At 41.4% G+C, this 18,240-nt stretch overlaps 1 protein-coding gene across 2 annotated transcripts; it reads right to left on the bottom strand.

Moving 5' to 3' along the window:
- Positions 1-716: 716 nt before the first annotated feature.
- LOC311143327 (insulin-induced gene 1 protein) lies at positions 717-9,593 on the bottom strand. Of its 2 annotated transcripts, XR_014614406.1 has the most exons (7): positions 9,381-9,593; positions 8,859-9,206; positions 7,897-8,021; positions 6,601-6,767; positions 5,276-5,375; positions 1,418-3,186; positions 717-900 (listed from the first exon to the last, which is right to left on the bottom strand). XR_014614406.1 is itself a non-coding variant. In XM_084179160.1 (6 exons), the coding sequence occupies exons 2-6, from the start codon at positions 9,190-9,192 to the stop codon at positions 3,157-3,159; spliced, it is 756 nt and encodes a 251-aa protein (XP_084035286.1). In that variant the 5' UTR covers positions 9,193-9,206; positions 9,381-9,593; the 3' UTR covers positions 717-3,156. The 2 variants fall into 2 exon arrangements, 1 of the variants encoding a protein (XP_084035286.1); XM_084179160.1 differs by having other exon boundaries at positions 717-3,186.
- Positions 9,594-18,240: the final 8,647 nt, after the last annotated feature.

Below are 18,240 nucleotides of genomic sequence, written 5' to 3'. Positions count from 1 at the left end.
TACACTGAGTGTACAAAACATTAGGAACATGCTCTTTCCATGACATAGACTGACCAGGTGAATCCAGGTGAAAGCTATGATCCCTTATTGATGTCACCTGTTAAATCCACTTAAATCAGTGTAGATGAAGGGGAGGAGACAGGTTAAAGAAGGATTTTCAAGCCTTGACAATTGAGACATGGATTGTGTATATGCGTCATTCAGAGGGTGAATGGGCAAGACAAAATATTTAAGTGCCTTTGAACGGGATATGGTAGTAGGTGCCAGGCGCACCGGTTTGAGTGTATCAAGAACTGCAATGCTGTTGGGTTTTTCACACAACAGTTTCCCGTGTGTATCAAGAATGGTCCACCACCCAAAGGACATCCAGCCAACTTGACACAACTGTGGGAAGCATTGGAGCCAACATGGGCCAGCATCCCTGTGGAACACTTTCGACACCTTGTAGGGGCCATGCCCCGACGAATTGAGGCTGTTATGAGGGCAAAGGGGGGTGCAACTCAATATTAGGAAGGTGTTTTTAGGAAGGTGTCATTTGCATACCTTGTCTGTTTGTATCAATTACATTTTCCAATGGTAACGTTACCAAAGGGGTAAACTCTCATACAAATACTGCATGCATTGGGCTCAAAAGATTAGTGCACAGAAATCATATTGTATCTGTCTGATTTCATTCTGCTAAGATATGTGGGCACAACAAAGTAGATATGCACATATCACTATGAGTTCTTTTATTTTCACTTGGATTCAAGGTAATAAAAATGATACACAGCTGAAATAAAAGAAACACACACTCACCCTCACTCTCTACACATTGAAATAATAGGTGCTTCAACCACCCCAATAATAAAGCTTCCTTTTCTCCTAGCAGCACACCAGGACTGCTTGCCAAATGGCACCCTATTCCCTATATAGTGCACTACTTTTGACCAGGTCCATATGGGCGCTGTTCAATTGTGCACTATATAGACGGGTTGGTTGTTAAGCAACAAAACCGACGCATGCGCAACTAGGGGGCAAAACAGACGGGGTTGGCTTAGATTGTTGACAACATGTAAGCTATATTTCATCTACAATGTTTATTGAAAACATAAATAAATTTGCACAATGAGCATTTGTTGTCTCTGAAATACACCGTTACAATTGTTGGTTAGCTAGCGCTAGCTAGCAAATTTTAGCCATATTAGCATTGACATGAAATCAATCAAAACACCTCAAGAACAAGATGAAACGAGCTGAAACGAGCCACTTACAATATTTTGTCTTGCCCATTCACCCAGTTTGTCATTCTTGCTAGCAATCTGGCCATTCAAAATCACAATAACACGCTGACTTCTGCCCCATGGAAGCACCCACATCATTTTCGTGACGGTTAGTTAACCCACCTATAGGGAATAGGGTGCCATTTGGCATGCACCCCTGAACTTGAGCAAAGATTCAAACCGAACCAGGCGTACCAACCAACCCCTCTGTCTTCCCATTTACTAATATTGAACTACTACGAGATTTTACAAACGGTTTGACACAATGTTTTTTTGTCTTCTCACGGTGAGAATAGTCATCGGTATACAGTCTAAGAAGGCAAGTAATTTCTGACACTTTTTGTTTTTACAAAAACTGCTGTTATTGCTAATTTTATGCTCATTTTCTATATCCACACTGCATATAATTCCACAGAGTCTCACCTCTTAACCATTTTCAGAAATAATAAATACGGAAGAATAGTTGGCTCAGGTATATATGCAATTGCACTTTTATTCCTCTAGACCCCCAACTATCGAACTAAATAGGTCTAGTGTGGTAATACCTGTCTGATTATAAAGGGAAGCATTTATACATGTAAGCAATATATAATTATGTACAAGTAATACAACTGAACTGGTATGGTAGTGACAAAAGCACTCAATTGTATAATACAAAGGCAATCACAGATTGCAAATCCTCAAGGCCGTAGTAAAAATGTCCTGTGCTCTCTCCTTCTCTTAATGTATGTTCCCAAACTTTAATGCCTAGTCTGGAAAATGGAAAATCAACCATTCATATACTAATTTGAGGGGTCATAGGTCAACTCCATGTGGCACACCATGTCCAGGAAGTCAGCCAAGAGGTGAGCTTTCACACCCGATCACATTCAGGTGCCTTTTTTTATCATTACTTATTTTACTGCAACTATGAATAAGCTAACTTATTGTAGCGTCATGGTACAGTCGTTCAAAACATGGTCACATCATATGTGATCTCACGTATATTTGGTTTGGGGGTTATAGGTGTTGGCATTCTTATTTCTCAGAGATAAATACTTATTTTGGTTAATTACATACAATATTGGGAACATACAATACATGTCATCGGTGACATACTGCTGGTCGCTGTCTCTGTGAGTGTCAGACATTTTTGCACAGCTCTGAAACGTTTCCCTTTTATGGTAATTGTGTACTCGGGCATAACAAAAAAGCAAACCTTTAGGACCACCTTTTTTCCTCGTCTTTCTGTTAAGACCTGTACACATCCACAAGCACGCGTGCACGCACACACCAGCAAAAAGCAAATAGTTCACTCTGAAACCAGTTAACTTTTCATTTCGAAGAACTGGAAGGTCAAATACTGTCCTGCCATAGTGAGTGAGGAGCTAGTGGCTAGAAGCTAGCCTAATGCTATATAGACCCAAACAGGGATAGCCTAGCGGCTAACTGCTAGCCTAAAGCTATATGGACCCAAACAGGGATAGCCTTGTGGCTAGCTGCTGGCCTTATGCTACATGGACCCTAATAGGGATAGCATAGCGTCTAACTGCTAGCCTAATGCAATTTGGACCCTAACAGGAATAGTCTAGCAGCTAACTGCTAGCCTAATGCTATCTGGACCCTAACAAGGATAGCATAGCGGCTAACTTCTAACCTAATGCTATCTGGAACCCGAACAGGAATGGGGGAAAGGTCTTTTGGCCACCAGGAGGTGCAGAAGTCATGGCACGTTAGGTAAAGGAGATTCTGGCTAGCTCTTTGTTATAATGCACAGAAAAGTAGTAAAAAAATAATGAGAGTCTCTTTTCTTTCAAACTGAAATGTCTCTCCCCATGATGTCAGACTTGGTTCCATTACGCTGGTTCTCCATATTGGTTGTCGTTCTTCTCGCTCCTCTTCAGCTGATCTCTGTTCAGTCGTTGTGCAGTTTCTCGACACCACCCTGAAGGGAGAGAGGGGAACCCCATGTTCAAATATAATGTACAACGTCTCTATCAATATCAGTAAACAGCATCTTCCTAAATGGCATGCTAAATGGCATATATTATTATATTATAAGCCGGGTGGTTCGAGCCCTGAATGCTGATTGGCTGAATGTCGTGGTATATCAGACCGTATACCATGGGTATGACAAACATTTATTTTTACTCTTCTAATTATGTTGGTAACGAGTTTATAAAAGCAATAAGGCACCTCTAGGGTTTGTGGTATATAACCAATATATCACGGCTAAGGGCTGTATCCAGGCTGTATCCAAAAGAACAGCCCTTAGCTATGGCATATTGGCCATATACCACACCCCCTTCGGGCCTTATTGCTTAATTGTACACTGAGTGTACAAAACATTAGGAACACCTTCCTAATATTGAGTTGCACCCCCTTTTGCCCTCAGAACAGCCACAATTCGTTGGGGCATGGCCCCTACAAGGTGTAGAAAGTGTTCCGCAGGGATGCTGGCCCATGTTGGCTCCAATGCTTCCCACAGTTGTCAAGTTGGCTGGATGTCCTTTGGGTGGTGGACCATTCTTGATACACACGGGAAACTGTTGTGCGTGAAAACCCCATCAGTGTTGCAGTTCTTGACACACTCAAACCGCTGCGCCTGGCACCTACTACCATATCCCATTCAAAGGCACTTAAATATTTTGTCTTGGCCATTCACCCTCTGAATGGCACACATACACAATCCATGTCTCAATTGTCAAGGCTTAAAAATCATTTTTTAACCTGTCTCCTCCCCTTCATCTACACTGATTTAAGTGGATTTAACAGGTGACATCAATAAGGGATCATAGCTTTCACCTGGATTCTAGTGGTCAGTCTATGTCATGGAAAGAGCATGTTCCTAATGTTTTGTTTACTTGTTATGGGTCCTTGCTACCCGGGATCCGTTTTGTACACTCAGTGTATCATCCACACTGTGGTAACATCCACAATGGGGATTGGAGAATAACATTATTGATGACTTTTACCTAAGGCTGAGTTCTGAGTCCTTACGTTCTTTACGGTAGACTATAGGACTATTCTACAGTGGATCATGGGGTCCTATGTATAGGCACAGCTGTGAGAAGATGATCCTACGTTGGGGTTGTAGTAAAATGTGATATTCCTTCCTCAAGGCCTCCCTTAACTGTATACAGTCTAGAAGAAAAAGTGCTCCCTCTCACTTCCCCGTTCCTCTCGATTTAGATCATCCTGTCAGAGCACTCACTCATGTGCTAAGCATATGTAGAACATACATCACAAAACTTAGAACAGGGGCTCTGTTCAGTTCATTTATTTGGCCTTATACAACCAGTTATATACAGTATAACTGGCTCCATAAACAGATATAGGCTACTGATGAAGGACTAAAGGAACAGCACATTGCTTTTAGCACTTTCAATAATGTTATTTATTAAGACAATATTTCAGCCATTTCAAACCTTTGGAAGCACAAAAAGCTGGGTGGAGTATTTTTTATATATTTTTTGTCAGATATCAAAAAAGTATGAGTCAGCTTCTCAACAGTTCAATCGCTGGTTTATCGAGAAACATGAAGCAAGATGCACGTTTCAAAAGACCGAAGGAAAGTTAAACAGTCTTAATCCATCTCACAGAGAGAGAGCGATCAAGAGTGAGAGGGAGGAAAAAAGAAAGAAAGAGCAAGCAAGGGCTCGTGCCAACTGCCAACATTTCAAACCCCATCAAACAAAAACAACAAGCTGCAAATGACCCTTTGGTACATTTGGCTCTAGGACTGGCTTTAAGACTGGCTCGCTACTGTGAAAAACAAAACAACATGCTTAATCTGTTTTCACACTTTAACTGAGTCAAACTGAATAATGGACATGACTGTGAAGAACTCTACACAGAATAAGGGCAGACTTTGGGCGTACACCTGATAAAGGCATTATAGCCGACATTGTGGTGTCAGGCTTTTTCTCTCACAAAAGTTTGTACCACATGAACATGTCAATGTGCTGTGTCAATGTGTTCATGTGCTTACAAACAAGCAGAATTTGACAAAGAAAATAGGGGGCAGGACTTACCATGGCTAGCTGGCGTCCTATGTTTCCTACAGTCACTCCTCCTGAGAAGAATATGCATGGAAGCCAAGAGCGCACATACAGAAAGTCTGGATACGTGTATCTACAAGAGAGGGAGAAAATACATCAAATTAAATGAACTATTTGCCCCAATAGTCAAATATAGCCCCAAATAAGACACGTGTCAAGTCCTAAAACAGGAATGGCAACTTAAACACAGAAGGGGGAAAAGCAGCATTATTAAAAATATATAAAATAATCTTGCCTCTCCTCCCTCTCTATCTCATCTCTCTCTCTTCCCTTCACTCAACAGAAGCTGTGGAGGCCTTTTGAACTCAGCTCTTTATAAGTCCCTCGCTGATTTATAAGTCCCTCGCTGAAGCAACCGAGTGCTCCTTCTCCCCAGGACGTTTTTCAAGAGGTGCCACATAGGCAGGTAGGAGGGCCAATAATTAGGCGTGGAGGCATGGGGGACAAAAAATTATTGCTTTCATTTCATCTGTCAGATCCTCTTTGATGGAATCAATCAGGTGACTGGGACCAGTTCCATAAAATATACTTAAATATGTCATTCACAAAGTAGATAGACATCTTTTCTTAAAAAGACACCTAATTTGATTCACTGGCTGTACTCAAACTATAAGGTAAGTAATGATACCATAATGTCCACGAAAAGATAACATAATAACATAATAATATGGTCCTGTGTAGCTCAGTTGGTAGAGCATGGCACTTGCAACGTCGGGAATATGGGTTCTATTCCTGCTGGTGCCACCCATACGAAAAATTTATGCTTTGAATAAAAGTGTCTCCTAAATGGCATTTATTATTATTATTATTATTATTATTATTATTATGATGTCACCAAAATATCCTATCCATGCATTTTTTACAGTTCATGCTACATGGTCAATCCGACATCTGCATTGGCCATGCAGCATTTACTCTGATACGGCCTCTGCAGAAGTCAGGGCATTCATACTTCTTGCGCCTCGCAGAGCAGTGCAGAGCTGTTGAGAAGAGCTGTTGTGAAGGAAGTTGTCAAGGAAGTGAGTTTGTGTTTATACAGGACCTCCCGCCCCCACCTACCACCTACCACCTACCATCAACCAATAATTTCAATGAGGGGCTATACGGAGCCCTCCGCATTGTTACAAGATTTGGGAGGCGCACAGCGATGCAGTAGAGCTCAATTTGGCCTCTGCTTACCTCCGGAGGCGCCGCAATTGCGTCACACCCTCCATACGGAGTCTCCAACCACATTTTTGGATCAAGCATAAATTGGCTCTTAGTGTAACATGGAAAAATTAAAGCGTGACTTGACTTACTGATAGACACCGTTGTAGACCAGCAGCTGTGTGATAACGGTGGCAAGGAATGCCGTCCCAATGCCCAGGCCGAAGCCACTCCTCGAGCGGTCAAACGTCCACCACAGTCCCAGGGACAGGGCAGCCAGGGTCAGGGACAGCTGGACATTATTGGCAAAGTCTAGTTTCTGTGAAATGGAGCAGTTAAGGGCAAAATATGACTATTTGTTTGCATAGGTTCCAATCTGGCCTACTGACCTTTGACACAACCTCTCCCTATCTTTCCCTACTGTGATCCTCTCTCAGTATCTGCTCAGTAAAAAAATCACTTAAAATATGTAAAATAAAATAAAAAATAAAATATTGTATTTGTTTGACTGTTGCATCGAAGTGTGGGTGGCACAAGCAGTGTATGTTTGAAGCAACTGTAAGTTCCATACATACTTGGAAAGTATGTCAAGGAGTCAAAACAAGCAGGAATGCAGTTGGGACAGTCACTGACACTGACACTAGATGAATTGCCTTTAAGGCTGTAAAAGTAGCAAAACGACAGTGGAGTGTACAGTGCCACCTCTTCCTATACGCAGACTACATGCTGCGCGTTTGGCCCAGAGGTCGCTAGGGGGCCCTCGACCAATTAAAAGGAACTCCGTCGGGGTCTCAACTTACAAAAATTTGGTAGTGCATCAGCAGTTTTCCACTTGTTATGTCAGTCACTCAATTAGCCCATGTCAGCTAACATTTTTTAGATTTCTAGGTAAGGTAGTCTAGCCAGCTATCTAAACCTTGCAGTAGGCCTAATCATCACCAATTCACCAACCGGGCACACAGGGCATGTGCTCAGGGGCCCCCATTGATTTTGTTGGTCCATCTCACACAGATATCATATGAACATGGAATAAGTAATGGCAAAATGTGAAGAATTGCAGAAAATGTCCTTTAAAACTGCAACACTTTCTCTACACCCCATGGCAAAATGTGTAGAATTGCAGGAAAGAAATGTGTGCACTAAAAAATTAACAACATCCACTGCCAAGAGGGGAGCATTAACACGTTTTGCCCGCGAGGTGGGGGGGGGGGGGGCCTCCCGACCAAATCTTTCTTAGGGCCCCCAAAAGGCTACAGAGTATATCAAACTAATCACAGAATGTTACTCAATTATGTATTACACATTTATTAGGCCACAACATCATTGTTTAAGCTCTGGACGTGATAAACATCACTGGTGTAAATATGTGTCAGTCCTTCTCTAGATTGAAGACAGCTTTAACATGAGAGAGTGCACATTGTGACATTGTTGTTGTTTAGAAAGGATACAGCACTGGCGTGGTTGATGCCAACGAATACTGCAATGCATCTCATGACACTGGCCCATTCCCTTTTGAACTTGTGGGGCTCTCCTAGATGGCTGTCGATGCAGGGGTATAGCAGGCCAACAACAGCTACAGAAAGAAGATTTGAGTTAGTACATCACTGAATAGCCTACATACAAATCAAACTGGCTCATGTTGTTTTAAGGGCTTGAAAATGTTGCATTTGAGTTTCAATTTTGGGGGGAAAACATGACATAAGTTAAACAAACAACAAGATTGCTTTCTACTTTCACTTTCAGGCACATGATTATTTCTCTCTTATAAGTAATTGCACAAACATGTCTGCAACCGACTGATAATAGTCTCCAACATTTTTGACATTCTTATTTATTTTAAGTGTGAATCATTGTAGCCTACTTCTTAAGAACATGGGGGAGGGGTTGGTGTTGAAAATCATTTATTTAATTCTGACTGCACAGTGCACACGACTTCCTTGTTTCTCTTTTTCGGTAGTGGCATGTTCGAGGCAACAGCCAATTATGGACCGCCTCCACAGCTCACCCGTTATGAAAGCAGCCAATGAAAAAACAGCACACCCCTTATGACCCTCTATGTCCGGCTGTTTCTAGGGAAGCCTATTGGAGCAAATGGAGGGCAATATAAATACTACTGTATATTTTTCCCAGACAAAACACTCATCATTTTATGGCCTCATGGCTGCGAGAACACATACATAATGGATATATAGGACAATAACAATGATGGAAGAAACTGTAAATGATTATGTAGCCCAGGCTGTAGTTAGTAGAATATAATGGCATCATGAAACACACAAGCACCCCCCTTAAAAGCCCAATTCACATTCCTTTCTCCAAATTAGAAGTAGGCCTACATAACAACCTCATTCATTCATACAGAATGATAAACTCAAGATAACCTATAGGTTTAGGAAAAGTGACAACTCACCAGCTGCCGTGCCGCAGCAAGGGGGAATCCACCACGCCGATGAAAACAAAGTTGCCATCACCTCTTCGGGAAACAAAGTCACATTTCTTTGAACCTGTAGCAAGTTGAGCACCAATGCAAGAAAGACTCCCACGGTGAAAAGGACGAGACCCCGTCTGATCAAGTTTGCTGTTTGCACACTGTGCAGTGAGCCGTATACATTGCTAAGCACTGATGTGATAATTGACATCATTTCTTCAGCCTTCGATTCGACCCAGTTTTCCCTAGAATAATTCTTAGATTCCACCCTCGATGTACAGGAGCGACTCCAGCAGTGTTCTTCTAGTCTTGGCATTTGCCACTTCAGCGCTGGAGAACAACAGATGCGTTATTAGATTGTAGCTAACACAGGTATGCCTCATTAAATTGCATCTAATCTAAGACTGGTGGTGTCTACTGTCTAGACTGACCTTTGCCACAATCTTACTATGATTAGCCTATCAATTGGCAATAGCAAAGCAGAAATAATCGATCTCTTCTTACCTTGATCTCCAGACGTTCCCACTGTCTGATCGAGCGAGAGCCGACTTAGTTCATTCGCACCTCGACAATGCTGTGCGTTTTGCTGCTCTCAGACTGTTATCACGTTGTTAAGTCACATCATCGTTTGGGTGAGAGAGGAAAAGCTTCTATATCATTCCTAACCGCAGACCTCATAGCAGAGACAGGCTTCCTCTGCAGAAAACAGTCACAGCTGTGTCGGGTGAGTAGTGTCGGCCAATGGGAGCAAGGCGGGCGATATGACGCGACGCCACCCCACCCGCCCCCTCGTTCAGGACAGCCACAAGATGCTGGCGCTTGCGTTCATGCAGTCTGTCTGCATTCGTGGAAGGGTGGAGTAGGATACGCAAACCAGTGACTTACTTCAAACAAAGTGAGCAAAACATCCAATTGAAAACGAAACAAACGTATTCTATAGTCATACCGATTAAGCAGGTTTACATAGGCCTACTTCAACAGGCAGGCCTTGTTTAGTTTGATAGTTCTTAAAGACCATCTACCCAACATAAAATACCCCCCCCCAGCTCAAACCTTCCAGGCAGGTTGGTGAAAACCAGGTCAGCCGGACAGCTTCATCCAATGACTGTAGACCCAGGCCAACCCAGCCCAACAGTAGGTTGGGTAGGGGGGGAATGACAGAAGTGTACAAAGTCAACCTATCATCTGACCCCAACGGCCAGACATAACGTCACCAGATGGGGTCAATGCCTGGATAACCCCCAGGTCTCAGGTACTAATTCTGACAACAAAGAAACATGTTTGAAAGGTATATGTGTGACCCAGTATTCTAAATGATTACACAATCCACCTGCAAAATAAAGGTGCAAGTTGGAACCAAATAAGGTTCTCGAGAGCAATGCCATAGGGGAACCATTTTAGGATCTCTGAAGAACCATAAATAAGATGGTTCTTTGAAGAACCATACAAAAATACCAAACCAGAAATGTTTTGGCCCACCAGGTCCAGAATTGAACAGCTGTAGGGTTTTAAGCCTTATTTGCATATTTCCCAGGGTGCCATTCGAGTGAATTTTAGAGTTACCAGTACCACCCATGACTGTGTTTGCTAGTGACAGAGACATGGTTGTTGCATTCGTTCATTTACAGTCCTGTGGCCTTCACCAAGTGAGATCCTAAGTGAATATGTTGTCATTAAAATGTAATTATTTAGGACAATACATATTTCATAAGGCCTTCTTTTGATAGTGTAGTTCTACCATATTGCAGTGGCCTGACACTCATAGTTTACAGGCCACATCAAGCCTGCAAATCATGTTATCCTGGCTTGCAAAGCAATGTGTAATTCCTATTGGAATTCAGCCAGAGTGGGGATAGCCAACGTTTGGGATTATTATTCAGGGCTGGGAAGACTAAGATATGAGACTACCTTAAACATCTGAACTGGAACAATCATTTCAGTAACAGGTGCAACAAGTAACAGATTGGAATAGTCTAGAAAAATATGTTATTTATATTTGAGTAGCATAAGATTAATTAATCAATCAATGTACATGCAAATACATAGATATTGAAATAAACAATTCTTAAAATCAACCTGCAATAGAGCATGCTGGGAAATATGATAATGATGGGTGTGGTTTGGTTCAACTCTGGTTATTAACACTGTTCCAGTGTCTATATGGGTCCACAGACTCAACACTTTCAGTGTTGATTTAAATCTCTCATTTATTTTTATTAACACTGGAGAATTTGCCGTGTCTAAATATACACTGAGTATACCAAACATTAGGAACACCTTCCTAATATTGAGTTGCACCCTCCCCCCTTTTGCCCTTAGAATAGCCTCAATTCGTCGGGACATGGACTCTACAATGTGTAGAAAACGTTCCATAGGGATGCTGGCCCATGTTGACTGCAATGCTTCCCACAGTTGTGTCAAGTTGGCTGGATGTCCTTTGGGTGGTGGACTATTCTTGATACACTCAGGAAACTGTTCAGCGTGAAAAACCTAGCAGTGTTGCAGTTCTTGACACAAACCGGTGCGCCCGGCACCTACTACCATATCCCGTTCAAAGGCACTTAAATCTTTTGTCTTGCCCATTCAACCTCTGAATGGCACACGTACCCAATCCATGTCTCAGTTGTCTCAAGGCATAAAAATCCTTCTTTAATCCTGTCTCCTCCCGTTCATCTACACTGATTGAACTGGATTTAACAAGTGACATCAATAAGGTATCATAGCTTTCACCTGGTCAGTCTATGTCATGGAAAGAGCAGGTGTTTTTAATGTTTTGCTTTCTCAGTGTACATGTTCAACGCTAATAACAGAATTCTATCAGAGAAATTCTCATGGTTGATGGAAATGTTTTTATATGTTTCCTTTGTTTGATGTTTCTATCAACAGGGACTCCATTGTTGTCAGATTACACACAGTAACAATCTTGTTATAAACAAATAAATACATTTACTGTCTGTTTCAGAAGTTGCTTTGAAGCTGATATTTGGATGGCAACCCGAATCCTAATCCCCTCAACAGTGCCTCAGTGCAAATAAGCATACTGGCGGCAGGTAGGTAGGTAGCATACTGGCGGCAGGTAGCTTAGTGGTTAAGAGCGTTGTGCCAGTAACCGAAAGGTCGCTGGTTCTAATCCCCGAACCGACTAGGTGAAAAATCTGTCGATGTGCCCTTGAGCAAGGCACTTAACCCTAATTGCTCCTGTAAGTCGCTCTGGATAAGAGCGTCTGCTAAATGACTAAAATGTAAATGTAAATTAACTCATTCTGTGTATCCGCAGTACCAAAAAAACAACACAGAAAACTACCCTGAGACATATACAGTAAACAATTACTTAAAAAAATTATTTTAATTCAACTTAATTTAAAATAAATCAGATCTGATTAATGCAGTATGTGCGTTTTGGCTGCCAAACTAGCTCTAGGTTAAGAAGCCACACACTTAATTTCGGTAGCCAATTTGCATGAAAACGATGATTCACCCATGGTATTGCATTCAACAAAGTGCCAGTAGCTAGTGAGCAAACACTAGCCATATTTTTGAAGTTCTTGGCTGATAATCTGGATAAATCCACTGAACTATTTTGGTTAATCCCCTGGGTAAACATCTTAATTTCATCCAATACACTTTCACTTGCAAATTGACTTGGCATGAAATTGTCTCTATTATGTGTGAATGTAGATTTTATTTGTTGATGTGACTTATTTCAAATATGTGGGAATTTCTCCTTAGGATTTAATGCGAAATAAATTATGACAGCAGTTTCAAAGCGTAATGACATATTCCTGCTCCTGTGTGTGGTGTGTTATGAACAATAACAATATTTTTAAAAAGTTCAAGAGTCCCCCCCAAAAAAATATGCCCAAGGCCCTGCTGCAGACAAACACTTACACGATGTCAAATATAACGTTACACAGTAAAAAAAATCCTGTTGTTTTTACGCTAACTTACTGGCAGTTACTTTTTCCAAAGAAACTTTAGTTTAACAGTACATTACTGTAAACTTTACATTGTGTATGTGTTTATCTACATTTCAGGGACTAACCAAGTTATTAGTACATAGAAAAAAATAAAGGTTCTTAAATGGTTCTTCCTCAGCTCTTAAGGTTCCTTGGAGAACTATTGCCCGATAAATAACCTTTGAGTTAAGTGTGGGGTTCTTGACACGGCATCTACAGTTCTGCAGATGTGTCCCTTTCATAGCCCAAAGCAAATTGGCCAGTGTTAACTAGTGTTGATTTTTCAGTGTAACATTTCTAGTGTTGATTCAATAGTTACATTAACACTGTAAAGAGTTAAATTAACACTCAGTGGTGTAAAATAACATCAGTGTTGGTGTTAAATGTATACAGTACCAGTCAAAAGTTTGGACACACCTACTCATTCCAGGGTTTTTCTTTATTTTTACTATTTTCTACATTGTTGAATAATAGTGAAGACATCAAAAATATGAAATAACACATGTAAAATCATGTAGTATCCAAAAAAGTGTTAAACAAATGAAAATATATTTTATATTTGAGATTCTTCAAAGTAGCCACCCTTTGCAGCTTTGTACATCCTTGGCATTCTCTCAACCAGCTTCATGAGGTAGTCACCTGGAATGCATTTCAATTAACAGGTGTGCCGTTGTTAAAAGTACATTTGTGGAATTTCTTTCCTTCTTAATGTGTTTGAGCCAATCAGTTGTGTTGTGACAAGGTACGGGTGGTATACAGAAGATAGCCCTAATTGGTAAAAGACCAAGTCCATATTATGTCAAGAACAGCTCAAATAAGCAAAGAGAAACGACAGTCCATCATTACTTGAAGACATGAAGGTCAGTCAATACGGAACATTTCAAGAACTTTTAAAGTTTCTTCAAGTGCAGTCGCAAAAACCATCAAGCGCTATGATGAAACTGGCTCTCATGAGGACCGCCACAGGAAAGGAAGACCCAGAGTTACCTCTGCTGCAGAGGATAAGTTAATTAGTTACCAGCCTCAGAAATTGCAGCCCAAATAAATGCTTCACAGAGTTCAAGTAACAGACACATCTCAACATCAACTATTCAGAGGAGACTGCATGAATCAGGCCTTCATGGTCAAATTGCTGCAAAGAAACCACTACTAAAGGACACCAATAAGAAGAAGAGACTTGCTTGGGCCAAGAAACATGAGCAATGGACATTAGACTGGTGGAAATCTGCCCTTTGGTCTGATGAGTCCAAATTTGAGATTTTTGGTTCCAACCACCGTGTCTTTGTGAGACGCAGAATAGGTGAACGGCTGGTCTCCGCATGTGTGGTTCCCACCGTGAAGCATGGAGGAGGAGGAGGTGTGATGTTATGGGGGTGCTTTGCTCGTGACACTGTCTGTGATTTATTTAGAATTCAAGGCACACTTAACCAGCATGGCTACCACAGCATTCTGCAGCGATACGCCATCCCATCTGGTTTGCACTTAGCGGGACTATCATTTGTTTTTCAACAGGACAACGACCCAAAACACACCTCCAGGCTGTGTAAGGGCTATTTGACCAAGGAGAGTGATGGAGTGCTGCATCAGATGACCTGGCCTCGACAATCACCCGACCTCAACCCAATTGAGATGGTTTGGGATGAGTTGGACTGCAGAGTGAAGGAAAAGCAGCCGACAAGTGCTCAGCATACAGTGAGGGAAAAATAGTATTTGATCTCCTGCTGATTTTGTACGTTTGCCCACTGACAAAGAAATGATCAGTCTATAATTGTAATGGTAGGTTTATTTGAACAGTGAGAGACAGAATAACAACAACAAAATCCAGAAAAAGGCATGTCAAAATATAAGATTTTAATGAGGGAAATAAGTATTTGACCCCCTCTCAATCAGAAAGATTTCTGGCTCCCAGGTGTCTTTTATACAGGTAACGAGCTGAGATTAGGAGCACACTCTTAAAGGGAGTGCTCCTAATCTCAGCTTGTTACCTGTATAAAAGACACCTGTCCACAGAAGCAATCAATCAATCAGATTCCAAACTCTCCACCATGGCCAAGACCAAAGAGCTCTCCAAGGATGTCAGGGACAAGATTGTAGACCTACACAAGGCTGGAATGGGCTACAAGACCATCGCCAAGCAGCTTGGTGAGAAGGTGACAACTGTCAATCTCCCTCGGCCTGGGGCTCCATGCAAGATCTCACCTTTTGGAGTTGCAATGATCATGAGAACGGAGAGGAATCAGCCCAGAACTACACGGGAGGATCTTGTCAATGATCTCAAGGCAGCTGGGACCATAGTCACCAAGAAAACAATTGGTAACACACTACGCCGTGAAGGACTGAAATCCTGCAGTGCCCGCAAGGTCCCCCTGCTCAAAAAAGCACATATACATGCCCGTCTGAAGTTTGCCAATGAACATCTGAATGATTCAGAGGAGAACTGGGTGAAAGTGTTGTGGTCAGATGAGACCAAAATGGAGCTCTTTGGCATAAACTTTACTCGCCGTGTTTGGAGGAGGAGGAATGCTGCCTATGACCCCAAGAACACCATCCCCACCATCAAACATGGAGGTGGAAACATTATGCTTTGGGGGTGTTTTTCTGCTAAGGGGACAGGACAACTTCACCGCATCAAAGGGACGATGGACGGGGCCATGTACCGTCAAATCTTGGGTGAGAAACTCCTTCCCTCAGCCAGGGCATTGAAAATGGGTCGTGGATGGGTATTCCAGCATGACAATGACCCAAAACACACGTCCAAGGCAACAAAGGAGTGGCTCAAGAAGAAGCACATTAAGGTCCTGGAGTGGCCTAGCCAGTCTCCAGACCTTAATCCCATAGAACATCTGTGGAGGGAGCTGAAGGTTCGAGTTGCCAAACGTCAGCCTCGAAACCTTAATGACTTGGAGAAGATCTGCAATGATGAGTGGGACAAAATCCCTCCTGAGATGTGTGCAAACCTGGTGGCCAACTAAAAGAAACGTCTGACCTCTGTGATTGCCAACAAGGGTTTTGCCACCAAGTACTAAGTCATGTTTTGCAGAGGGGTCAAATACTTATTTCCCTCATTAAAATGCAAATCCATTTATAACATTTTTGACATGCGTTTTTCTGGATTTTTTTGTTGTTATTCTGTCTCTCACTGTTCAAATAAACCTACCATTAAAATTATAGACTGATCATTTCTTTGTCAGTGGGCAAACGTACAAAATCAGCAGGGGATCAAATACTTTTTTCCCTCACTGTATGTGCGAACTCCTTCAAGACTGTTGGAAAAGCATTCCCCATGAAGCTGGTTGAGAGAATGCCAAGAGTGTGCAAAGCTGTCATCAATGCAAAGGGTGGCTACTTTGAAGAAGCTCAAATAAAAAATATATTTTGATTTGTTTAACACTTTTTTGGTTACTACATGATTCCATATGTGTTATTTCATAGTTTGATGTCCTCACTATTATTCTACAATGTAGAAAATAGTAAAAATAAAGAAAAACCCTGGAATGAGTAGGTGCGTCAAAACCTTTGACTGGTACTGTATATATTTTAATGATAACATATTAACTTAGTATCTCACTTGGTGAAGTCCATTGGACCAAATATGGATGAATGCACAACCATGTATCTGTCACTAACAAATACAGTCATGGGTGGTAACTCTACAATTTATTCGATGGGCAAGGCACTCTGGGAAGTATTTGAAAAAGGCTTTACACTAAGCAGCGTGTTAATTTAACACTGTTCCGGTGTCTATATGGGTCCACAGAATCAACACTTTTCTTTACACTGGAAAATTTGCTGTGGCTCTACAGTATTTTAGTAGTTTCAAAGTCTTTCCTCCCTTGTTTTACAAGTTGGATTGAAACCTGGTTGGTCATCTGAATGGTCTATGTTGAAATCTTAAGTGGAGCTTCTCATCTTCAAATTGGATTCAGGAAATAGAACGGCCCGTATTAGTCTATTACACCTTTTAAACTCAAGCAAGAACGTTTTTTCTGGGTTTTAAAGTTATGATTTGTCCCATCTCTCTTTCTTAGATACTTGGGTTTTGGTGGTTGTTCTGCAACTCATGAACACAAATAGGCACACAGCATGTCTTATTGGATAATAATTCTAGGTCAAAGCAGGGATTCCAGTCTTTCATGAATAAAGCTGTATTGGAGTATAGAGCCTTATTGTGTCTCTATGCACATATGCTTTTTGTGGTGTAGAACAGACAAAGACACACATTCCCTCACAATGTGTTGACATACAGAACATTTGCACTTTGAGATATACTCTATCACACTTTATGACACAACATAGAACATGCAATGTAATTGAAAAAGAAAAACAGGCAGGGTTGCACAGTTTGACGGGTTGCACAGTTTGACAAAGGAGAAGGAAGTCAAAGAGAGAAGGCTAGGATGTGAACAGAAACCTCCCCAAGATCAAACAAGTGTCAGAGTAGGCCAATAATGCCATTGTCTTCCTATGGAGGACATATGAGGATGTTGTTCCTCCATTGTTGCTCCATGCTAAGAAAGAGTATGTGCTTGTTCTCACAAATAAATACATTTTCCTTTCCCCCTGTAATTCAGGAGTTTCTTGTGTTGCAGGATAAAGGCCTTAAATTGAGTGTGTGGGTTTGGGGGGACCTAGTCCTGAGATCACATTATGCACAGAAAAACATCCTAACCAAGGATGAAATTTACCACCATTTATTTTTACCACAAGCATATTTTAACCACAATACTATTTCATTACAGTATGTGAGGCCGAGGAATTACAACGCTTTAAAGCATGTTGACTTTAACAAGGACATTTACTACATGGATACTGAAATAAAAAAACGTATGTTAATGCCCTGATAATAACAATTAAAATGATTTGACATAATAGCAACCGGCTATGCTTTCTCTCTCTCTCTCTCTCTCTCTCTCTCTCTCTCTCTCTCTCTCTCTCTCTCTCTCTCTCTCTCTCTCTCTCTCTCTCGCTCTCTCTCTCTCTCTCTCTCTCTCTCTCTCTCTCTCTCTCTCTCTCTCTCTCTCTCTCTCTCTCTCTCTCTCTCTCTCTTTTGCTGGTGTCTACGAGGTCTCCCCCTCATCAGAACATAAAGCAGAATGTTACGACACATCAAATGAATAGCAGATCAAGCGTGCCATAGATTATGCTGTTAGACTGAAGAAGAGGAAGGAAATAGCACCATATTAAAAGACTGTTAGTGCCAAGCGTAAATTGATCTATCAAACTAGCACTTGACAAGTTTTTCCTCAATCCTGCGTGGAATAATGTATGGAGACATCCTCATCCGTCCTTGCAGATAAGAGATTAAGACTTGAAATCAGTTTTAATTTCTCATTTACTGTTTCATTTTTTTACGGAACCAGATGAAATTAGATGTACATTACTGTGTTACTGCCTCAGCCCATTTATAC

This window comes from Coregonus lavaretus, assembly GCF_964263955.1.
Source record: "Coregonus lavaretus genome assembly, chromosome: 2".
NCBI classification, from domain to species: Eukaryota; Metazoa; Chordata; class Actinopteri; order Salmoniformes; family Salmonidae; genus Coregonus; species Coregonus lavaretus.
This window is presented reverse-complemented; position numbering and strand designations above follow the sequence as displayed.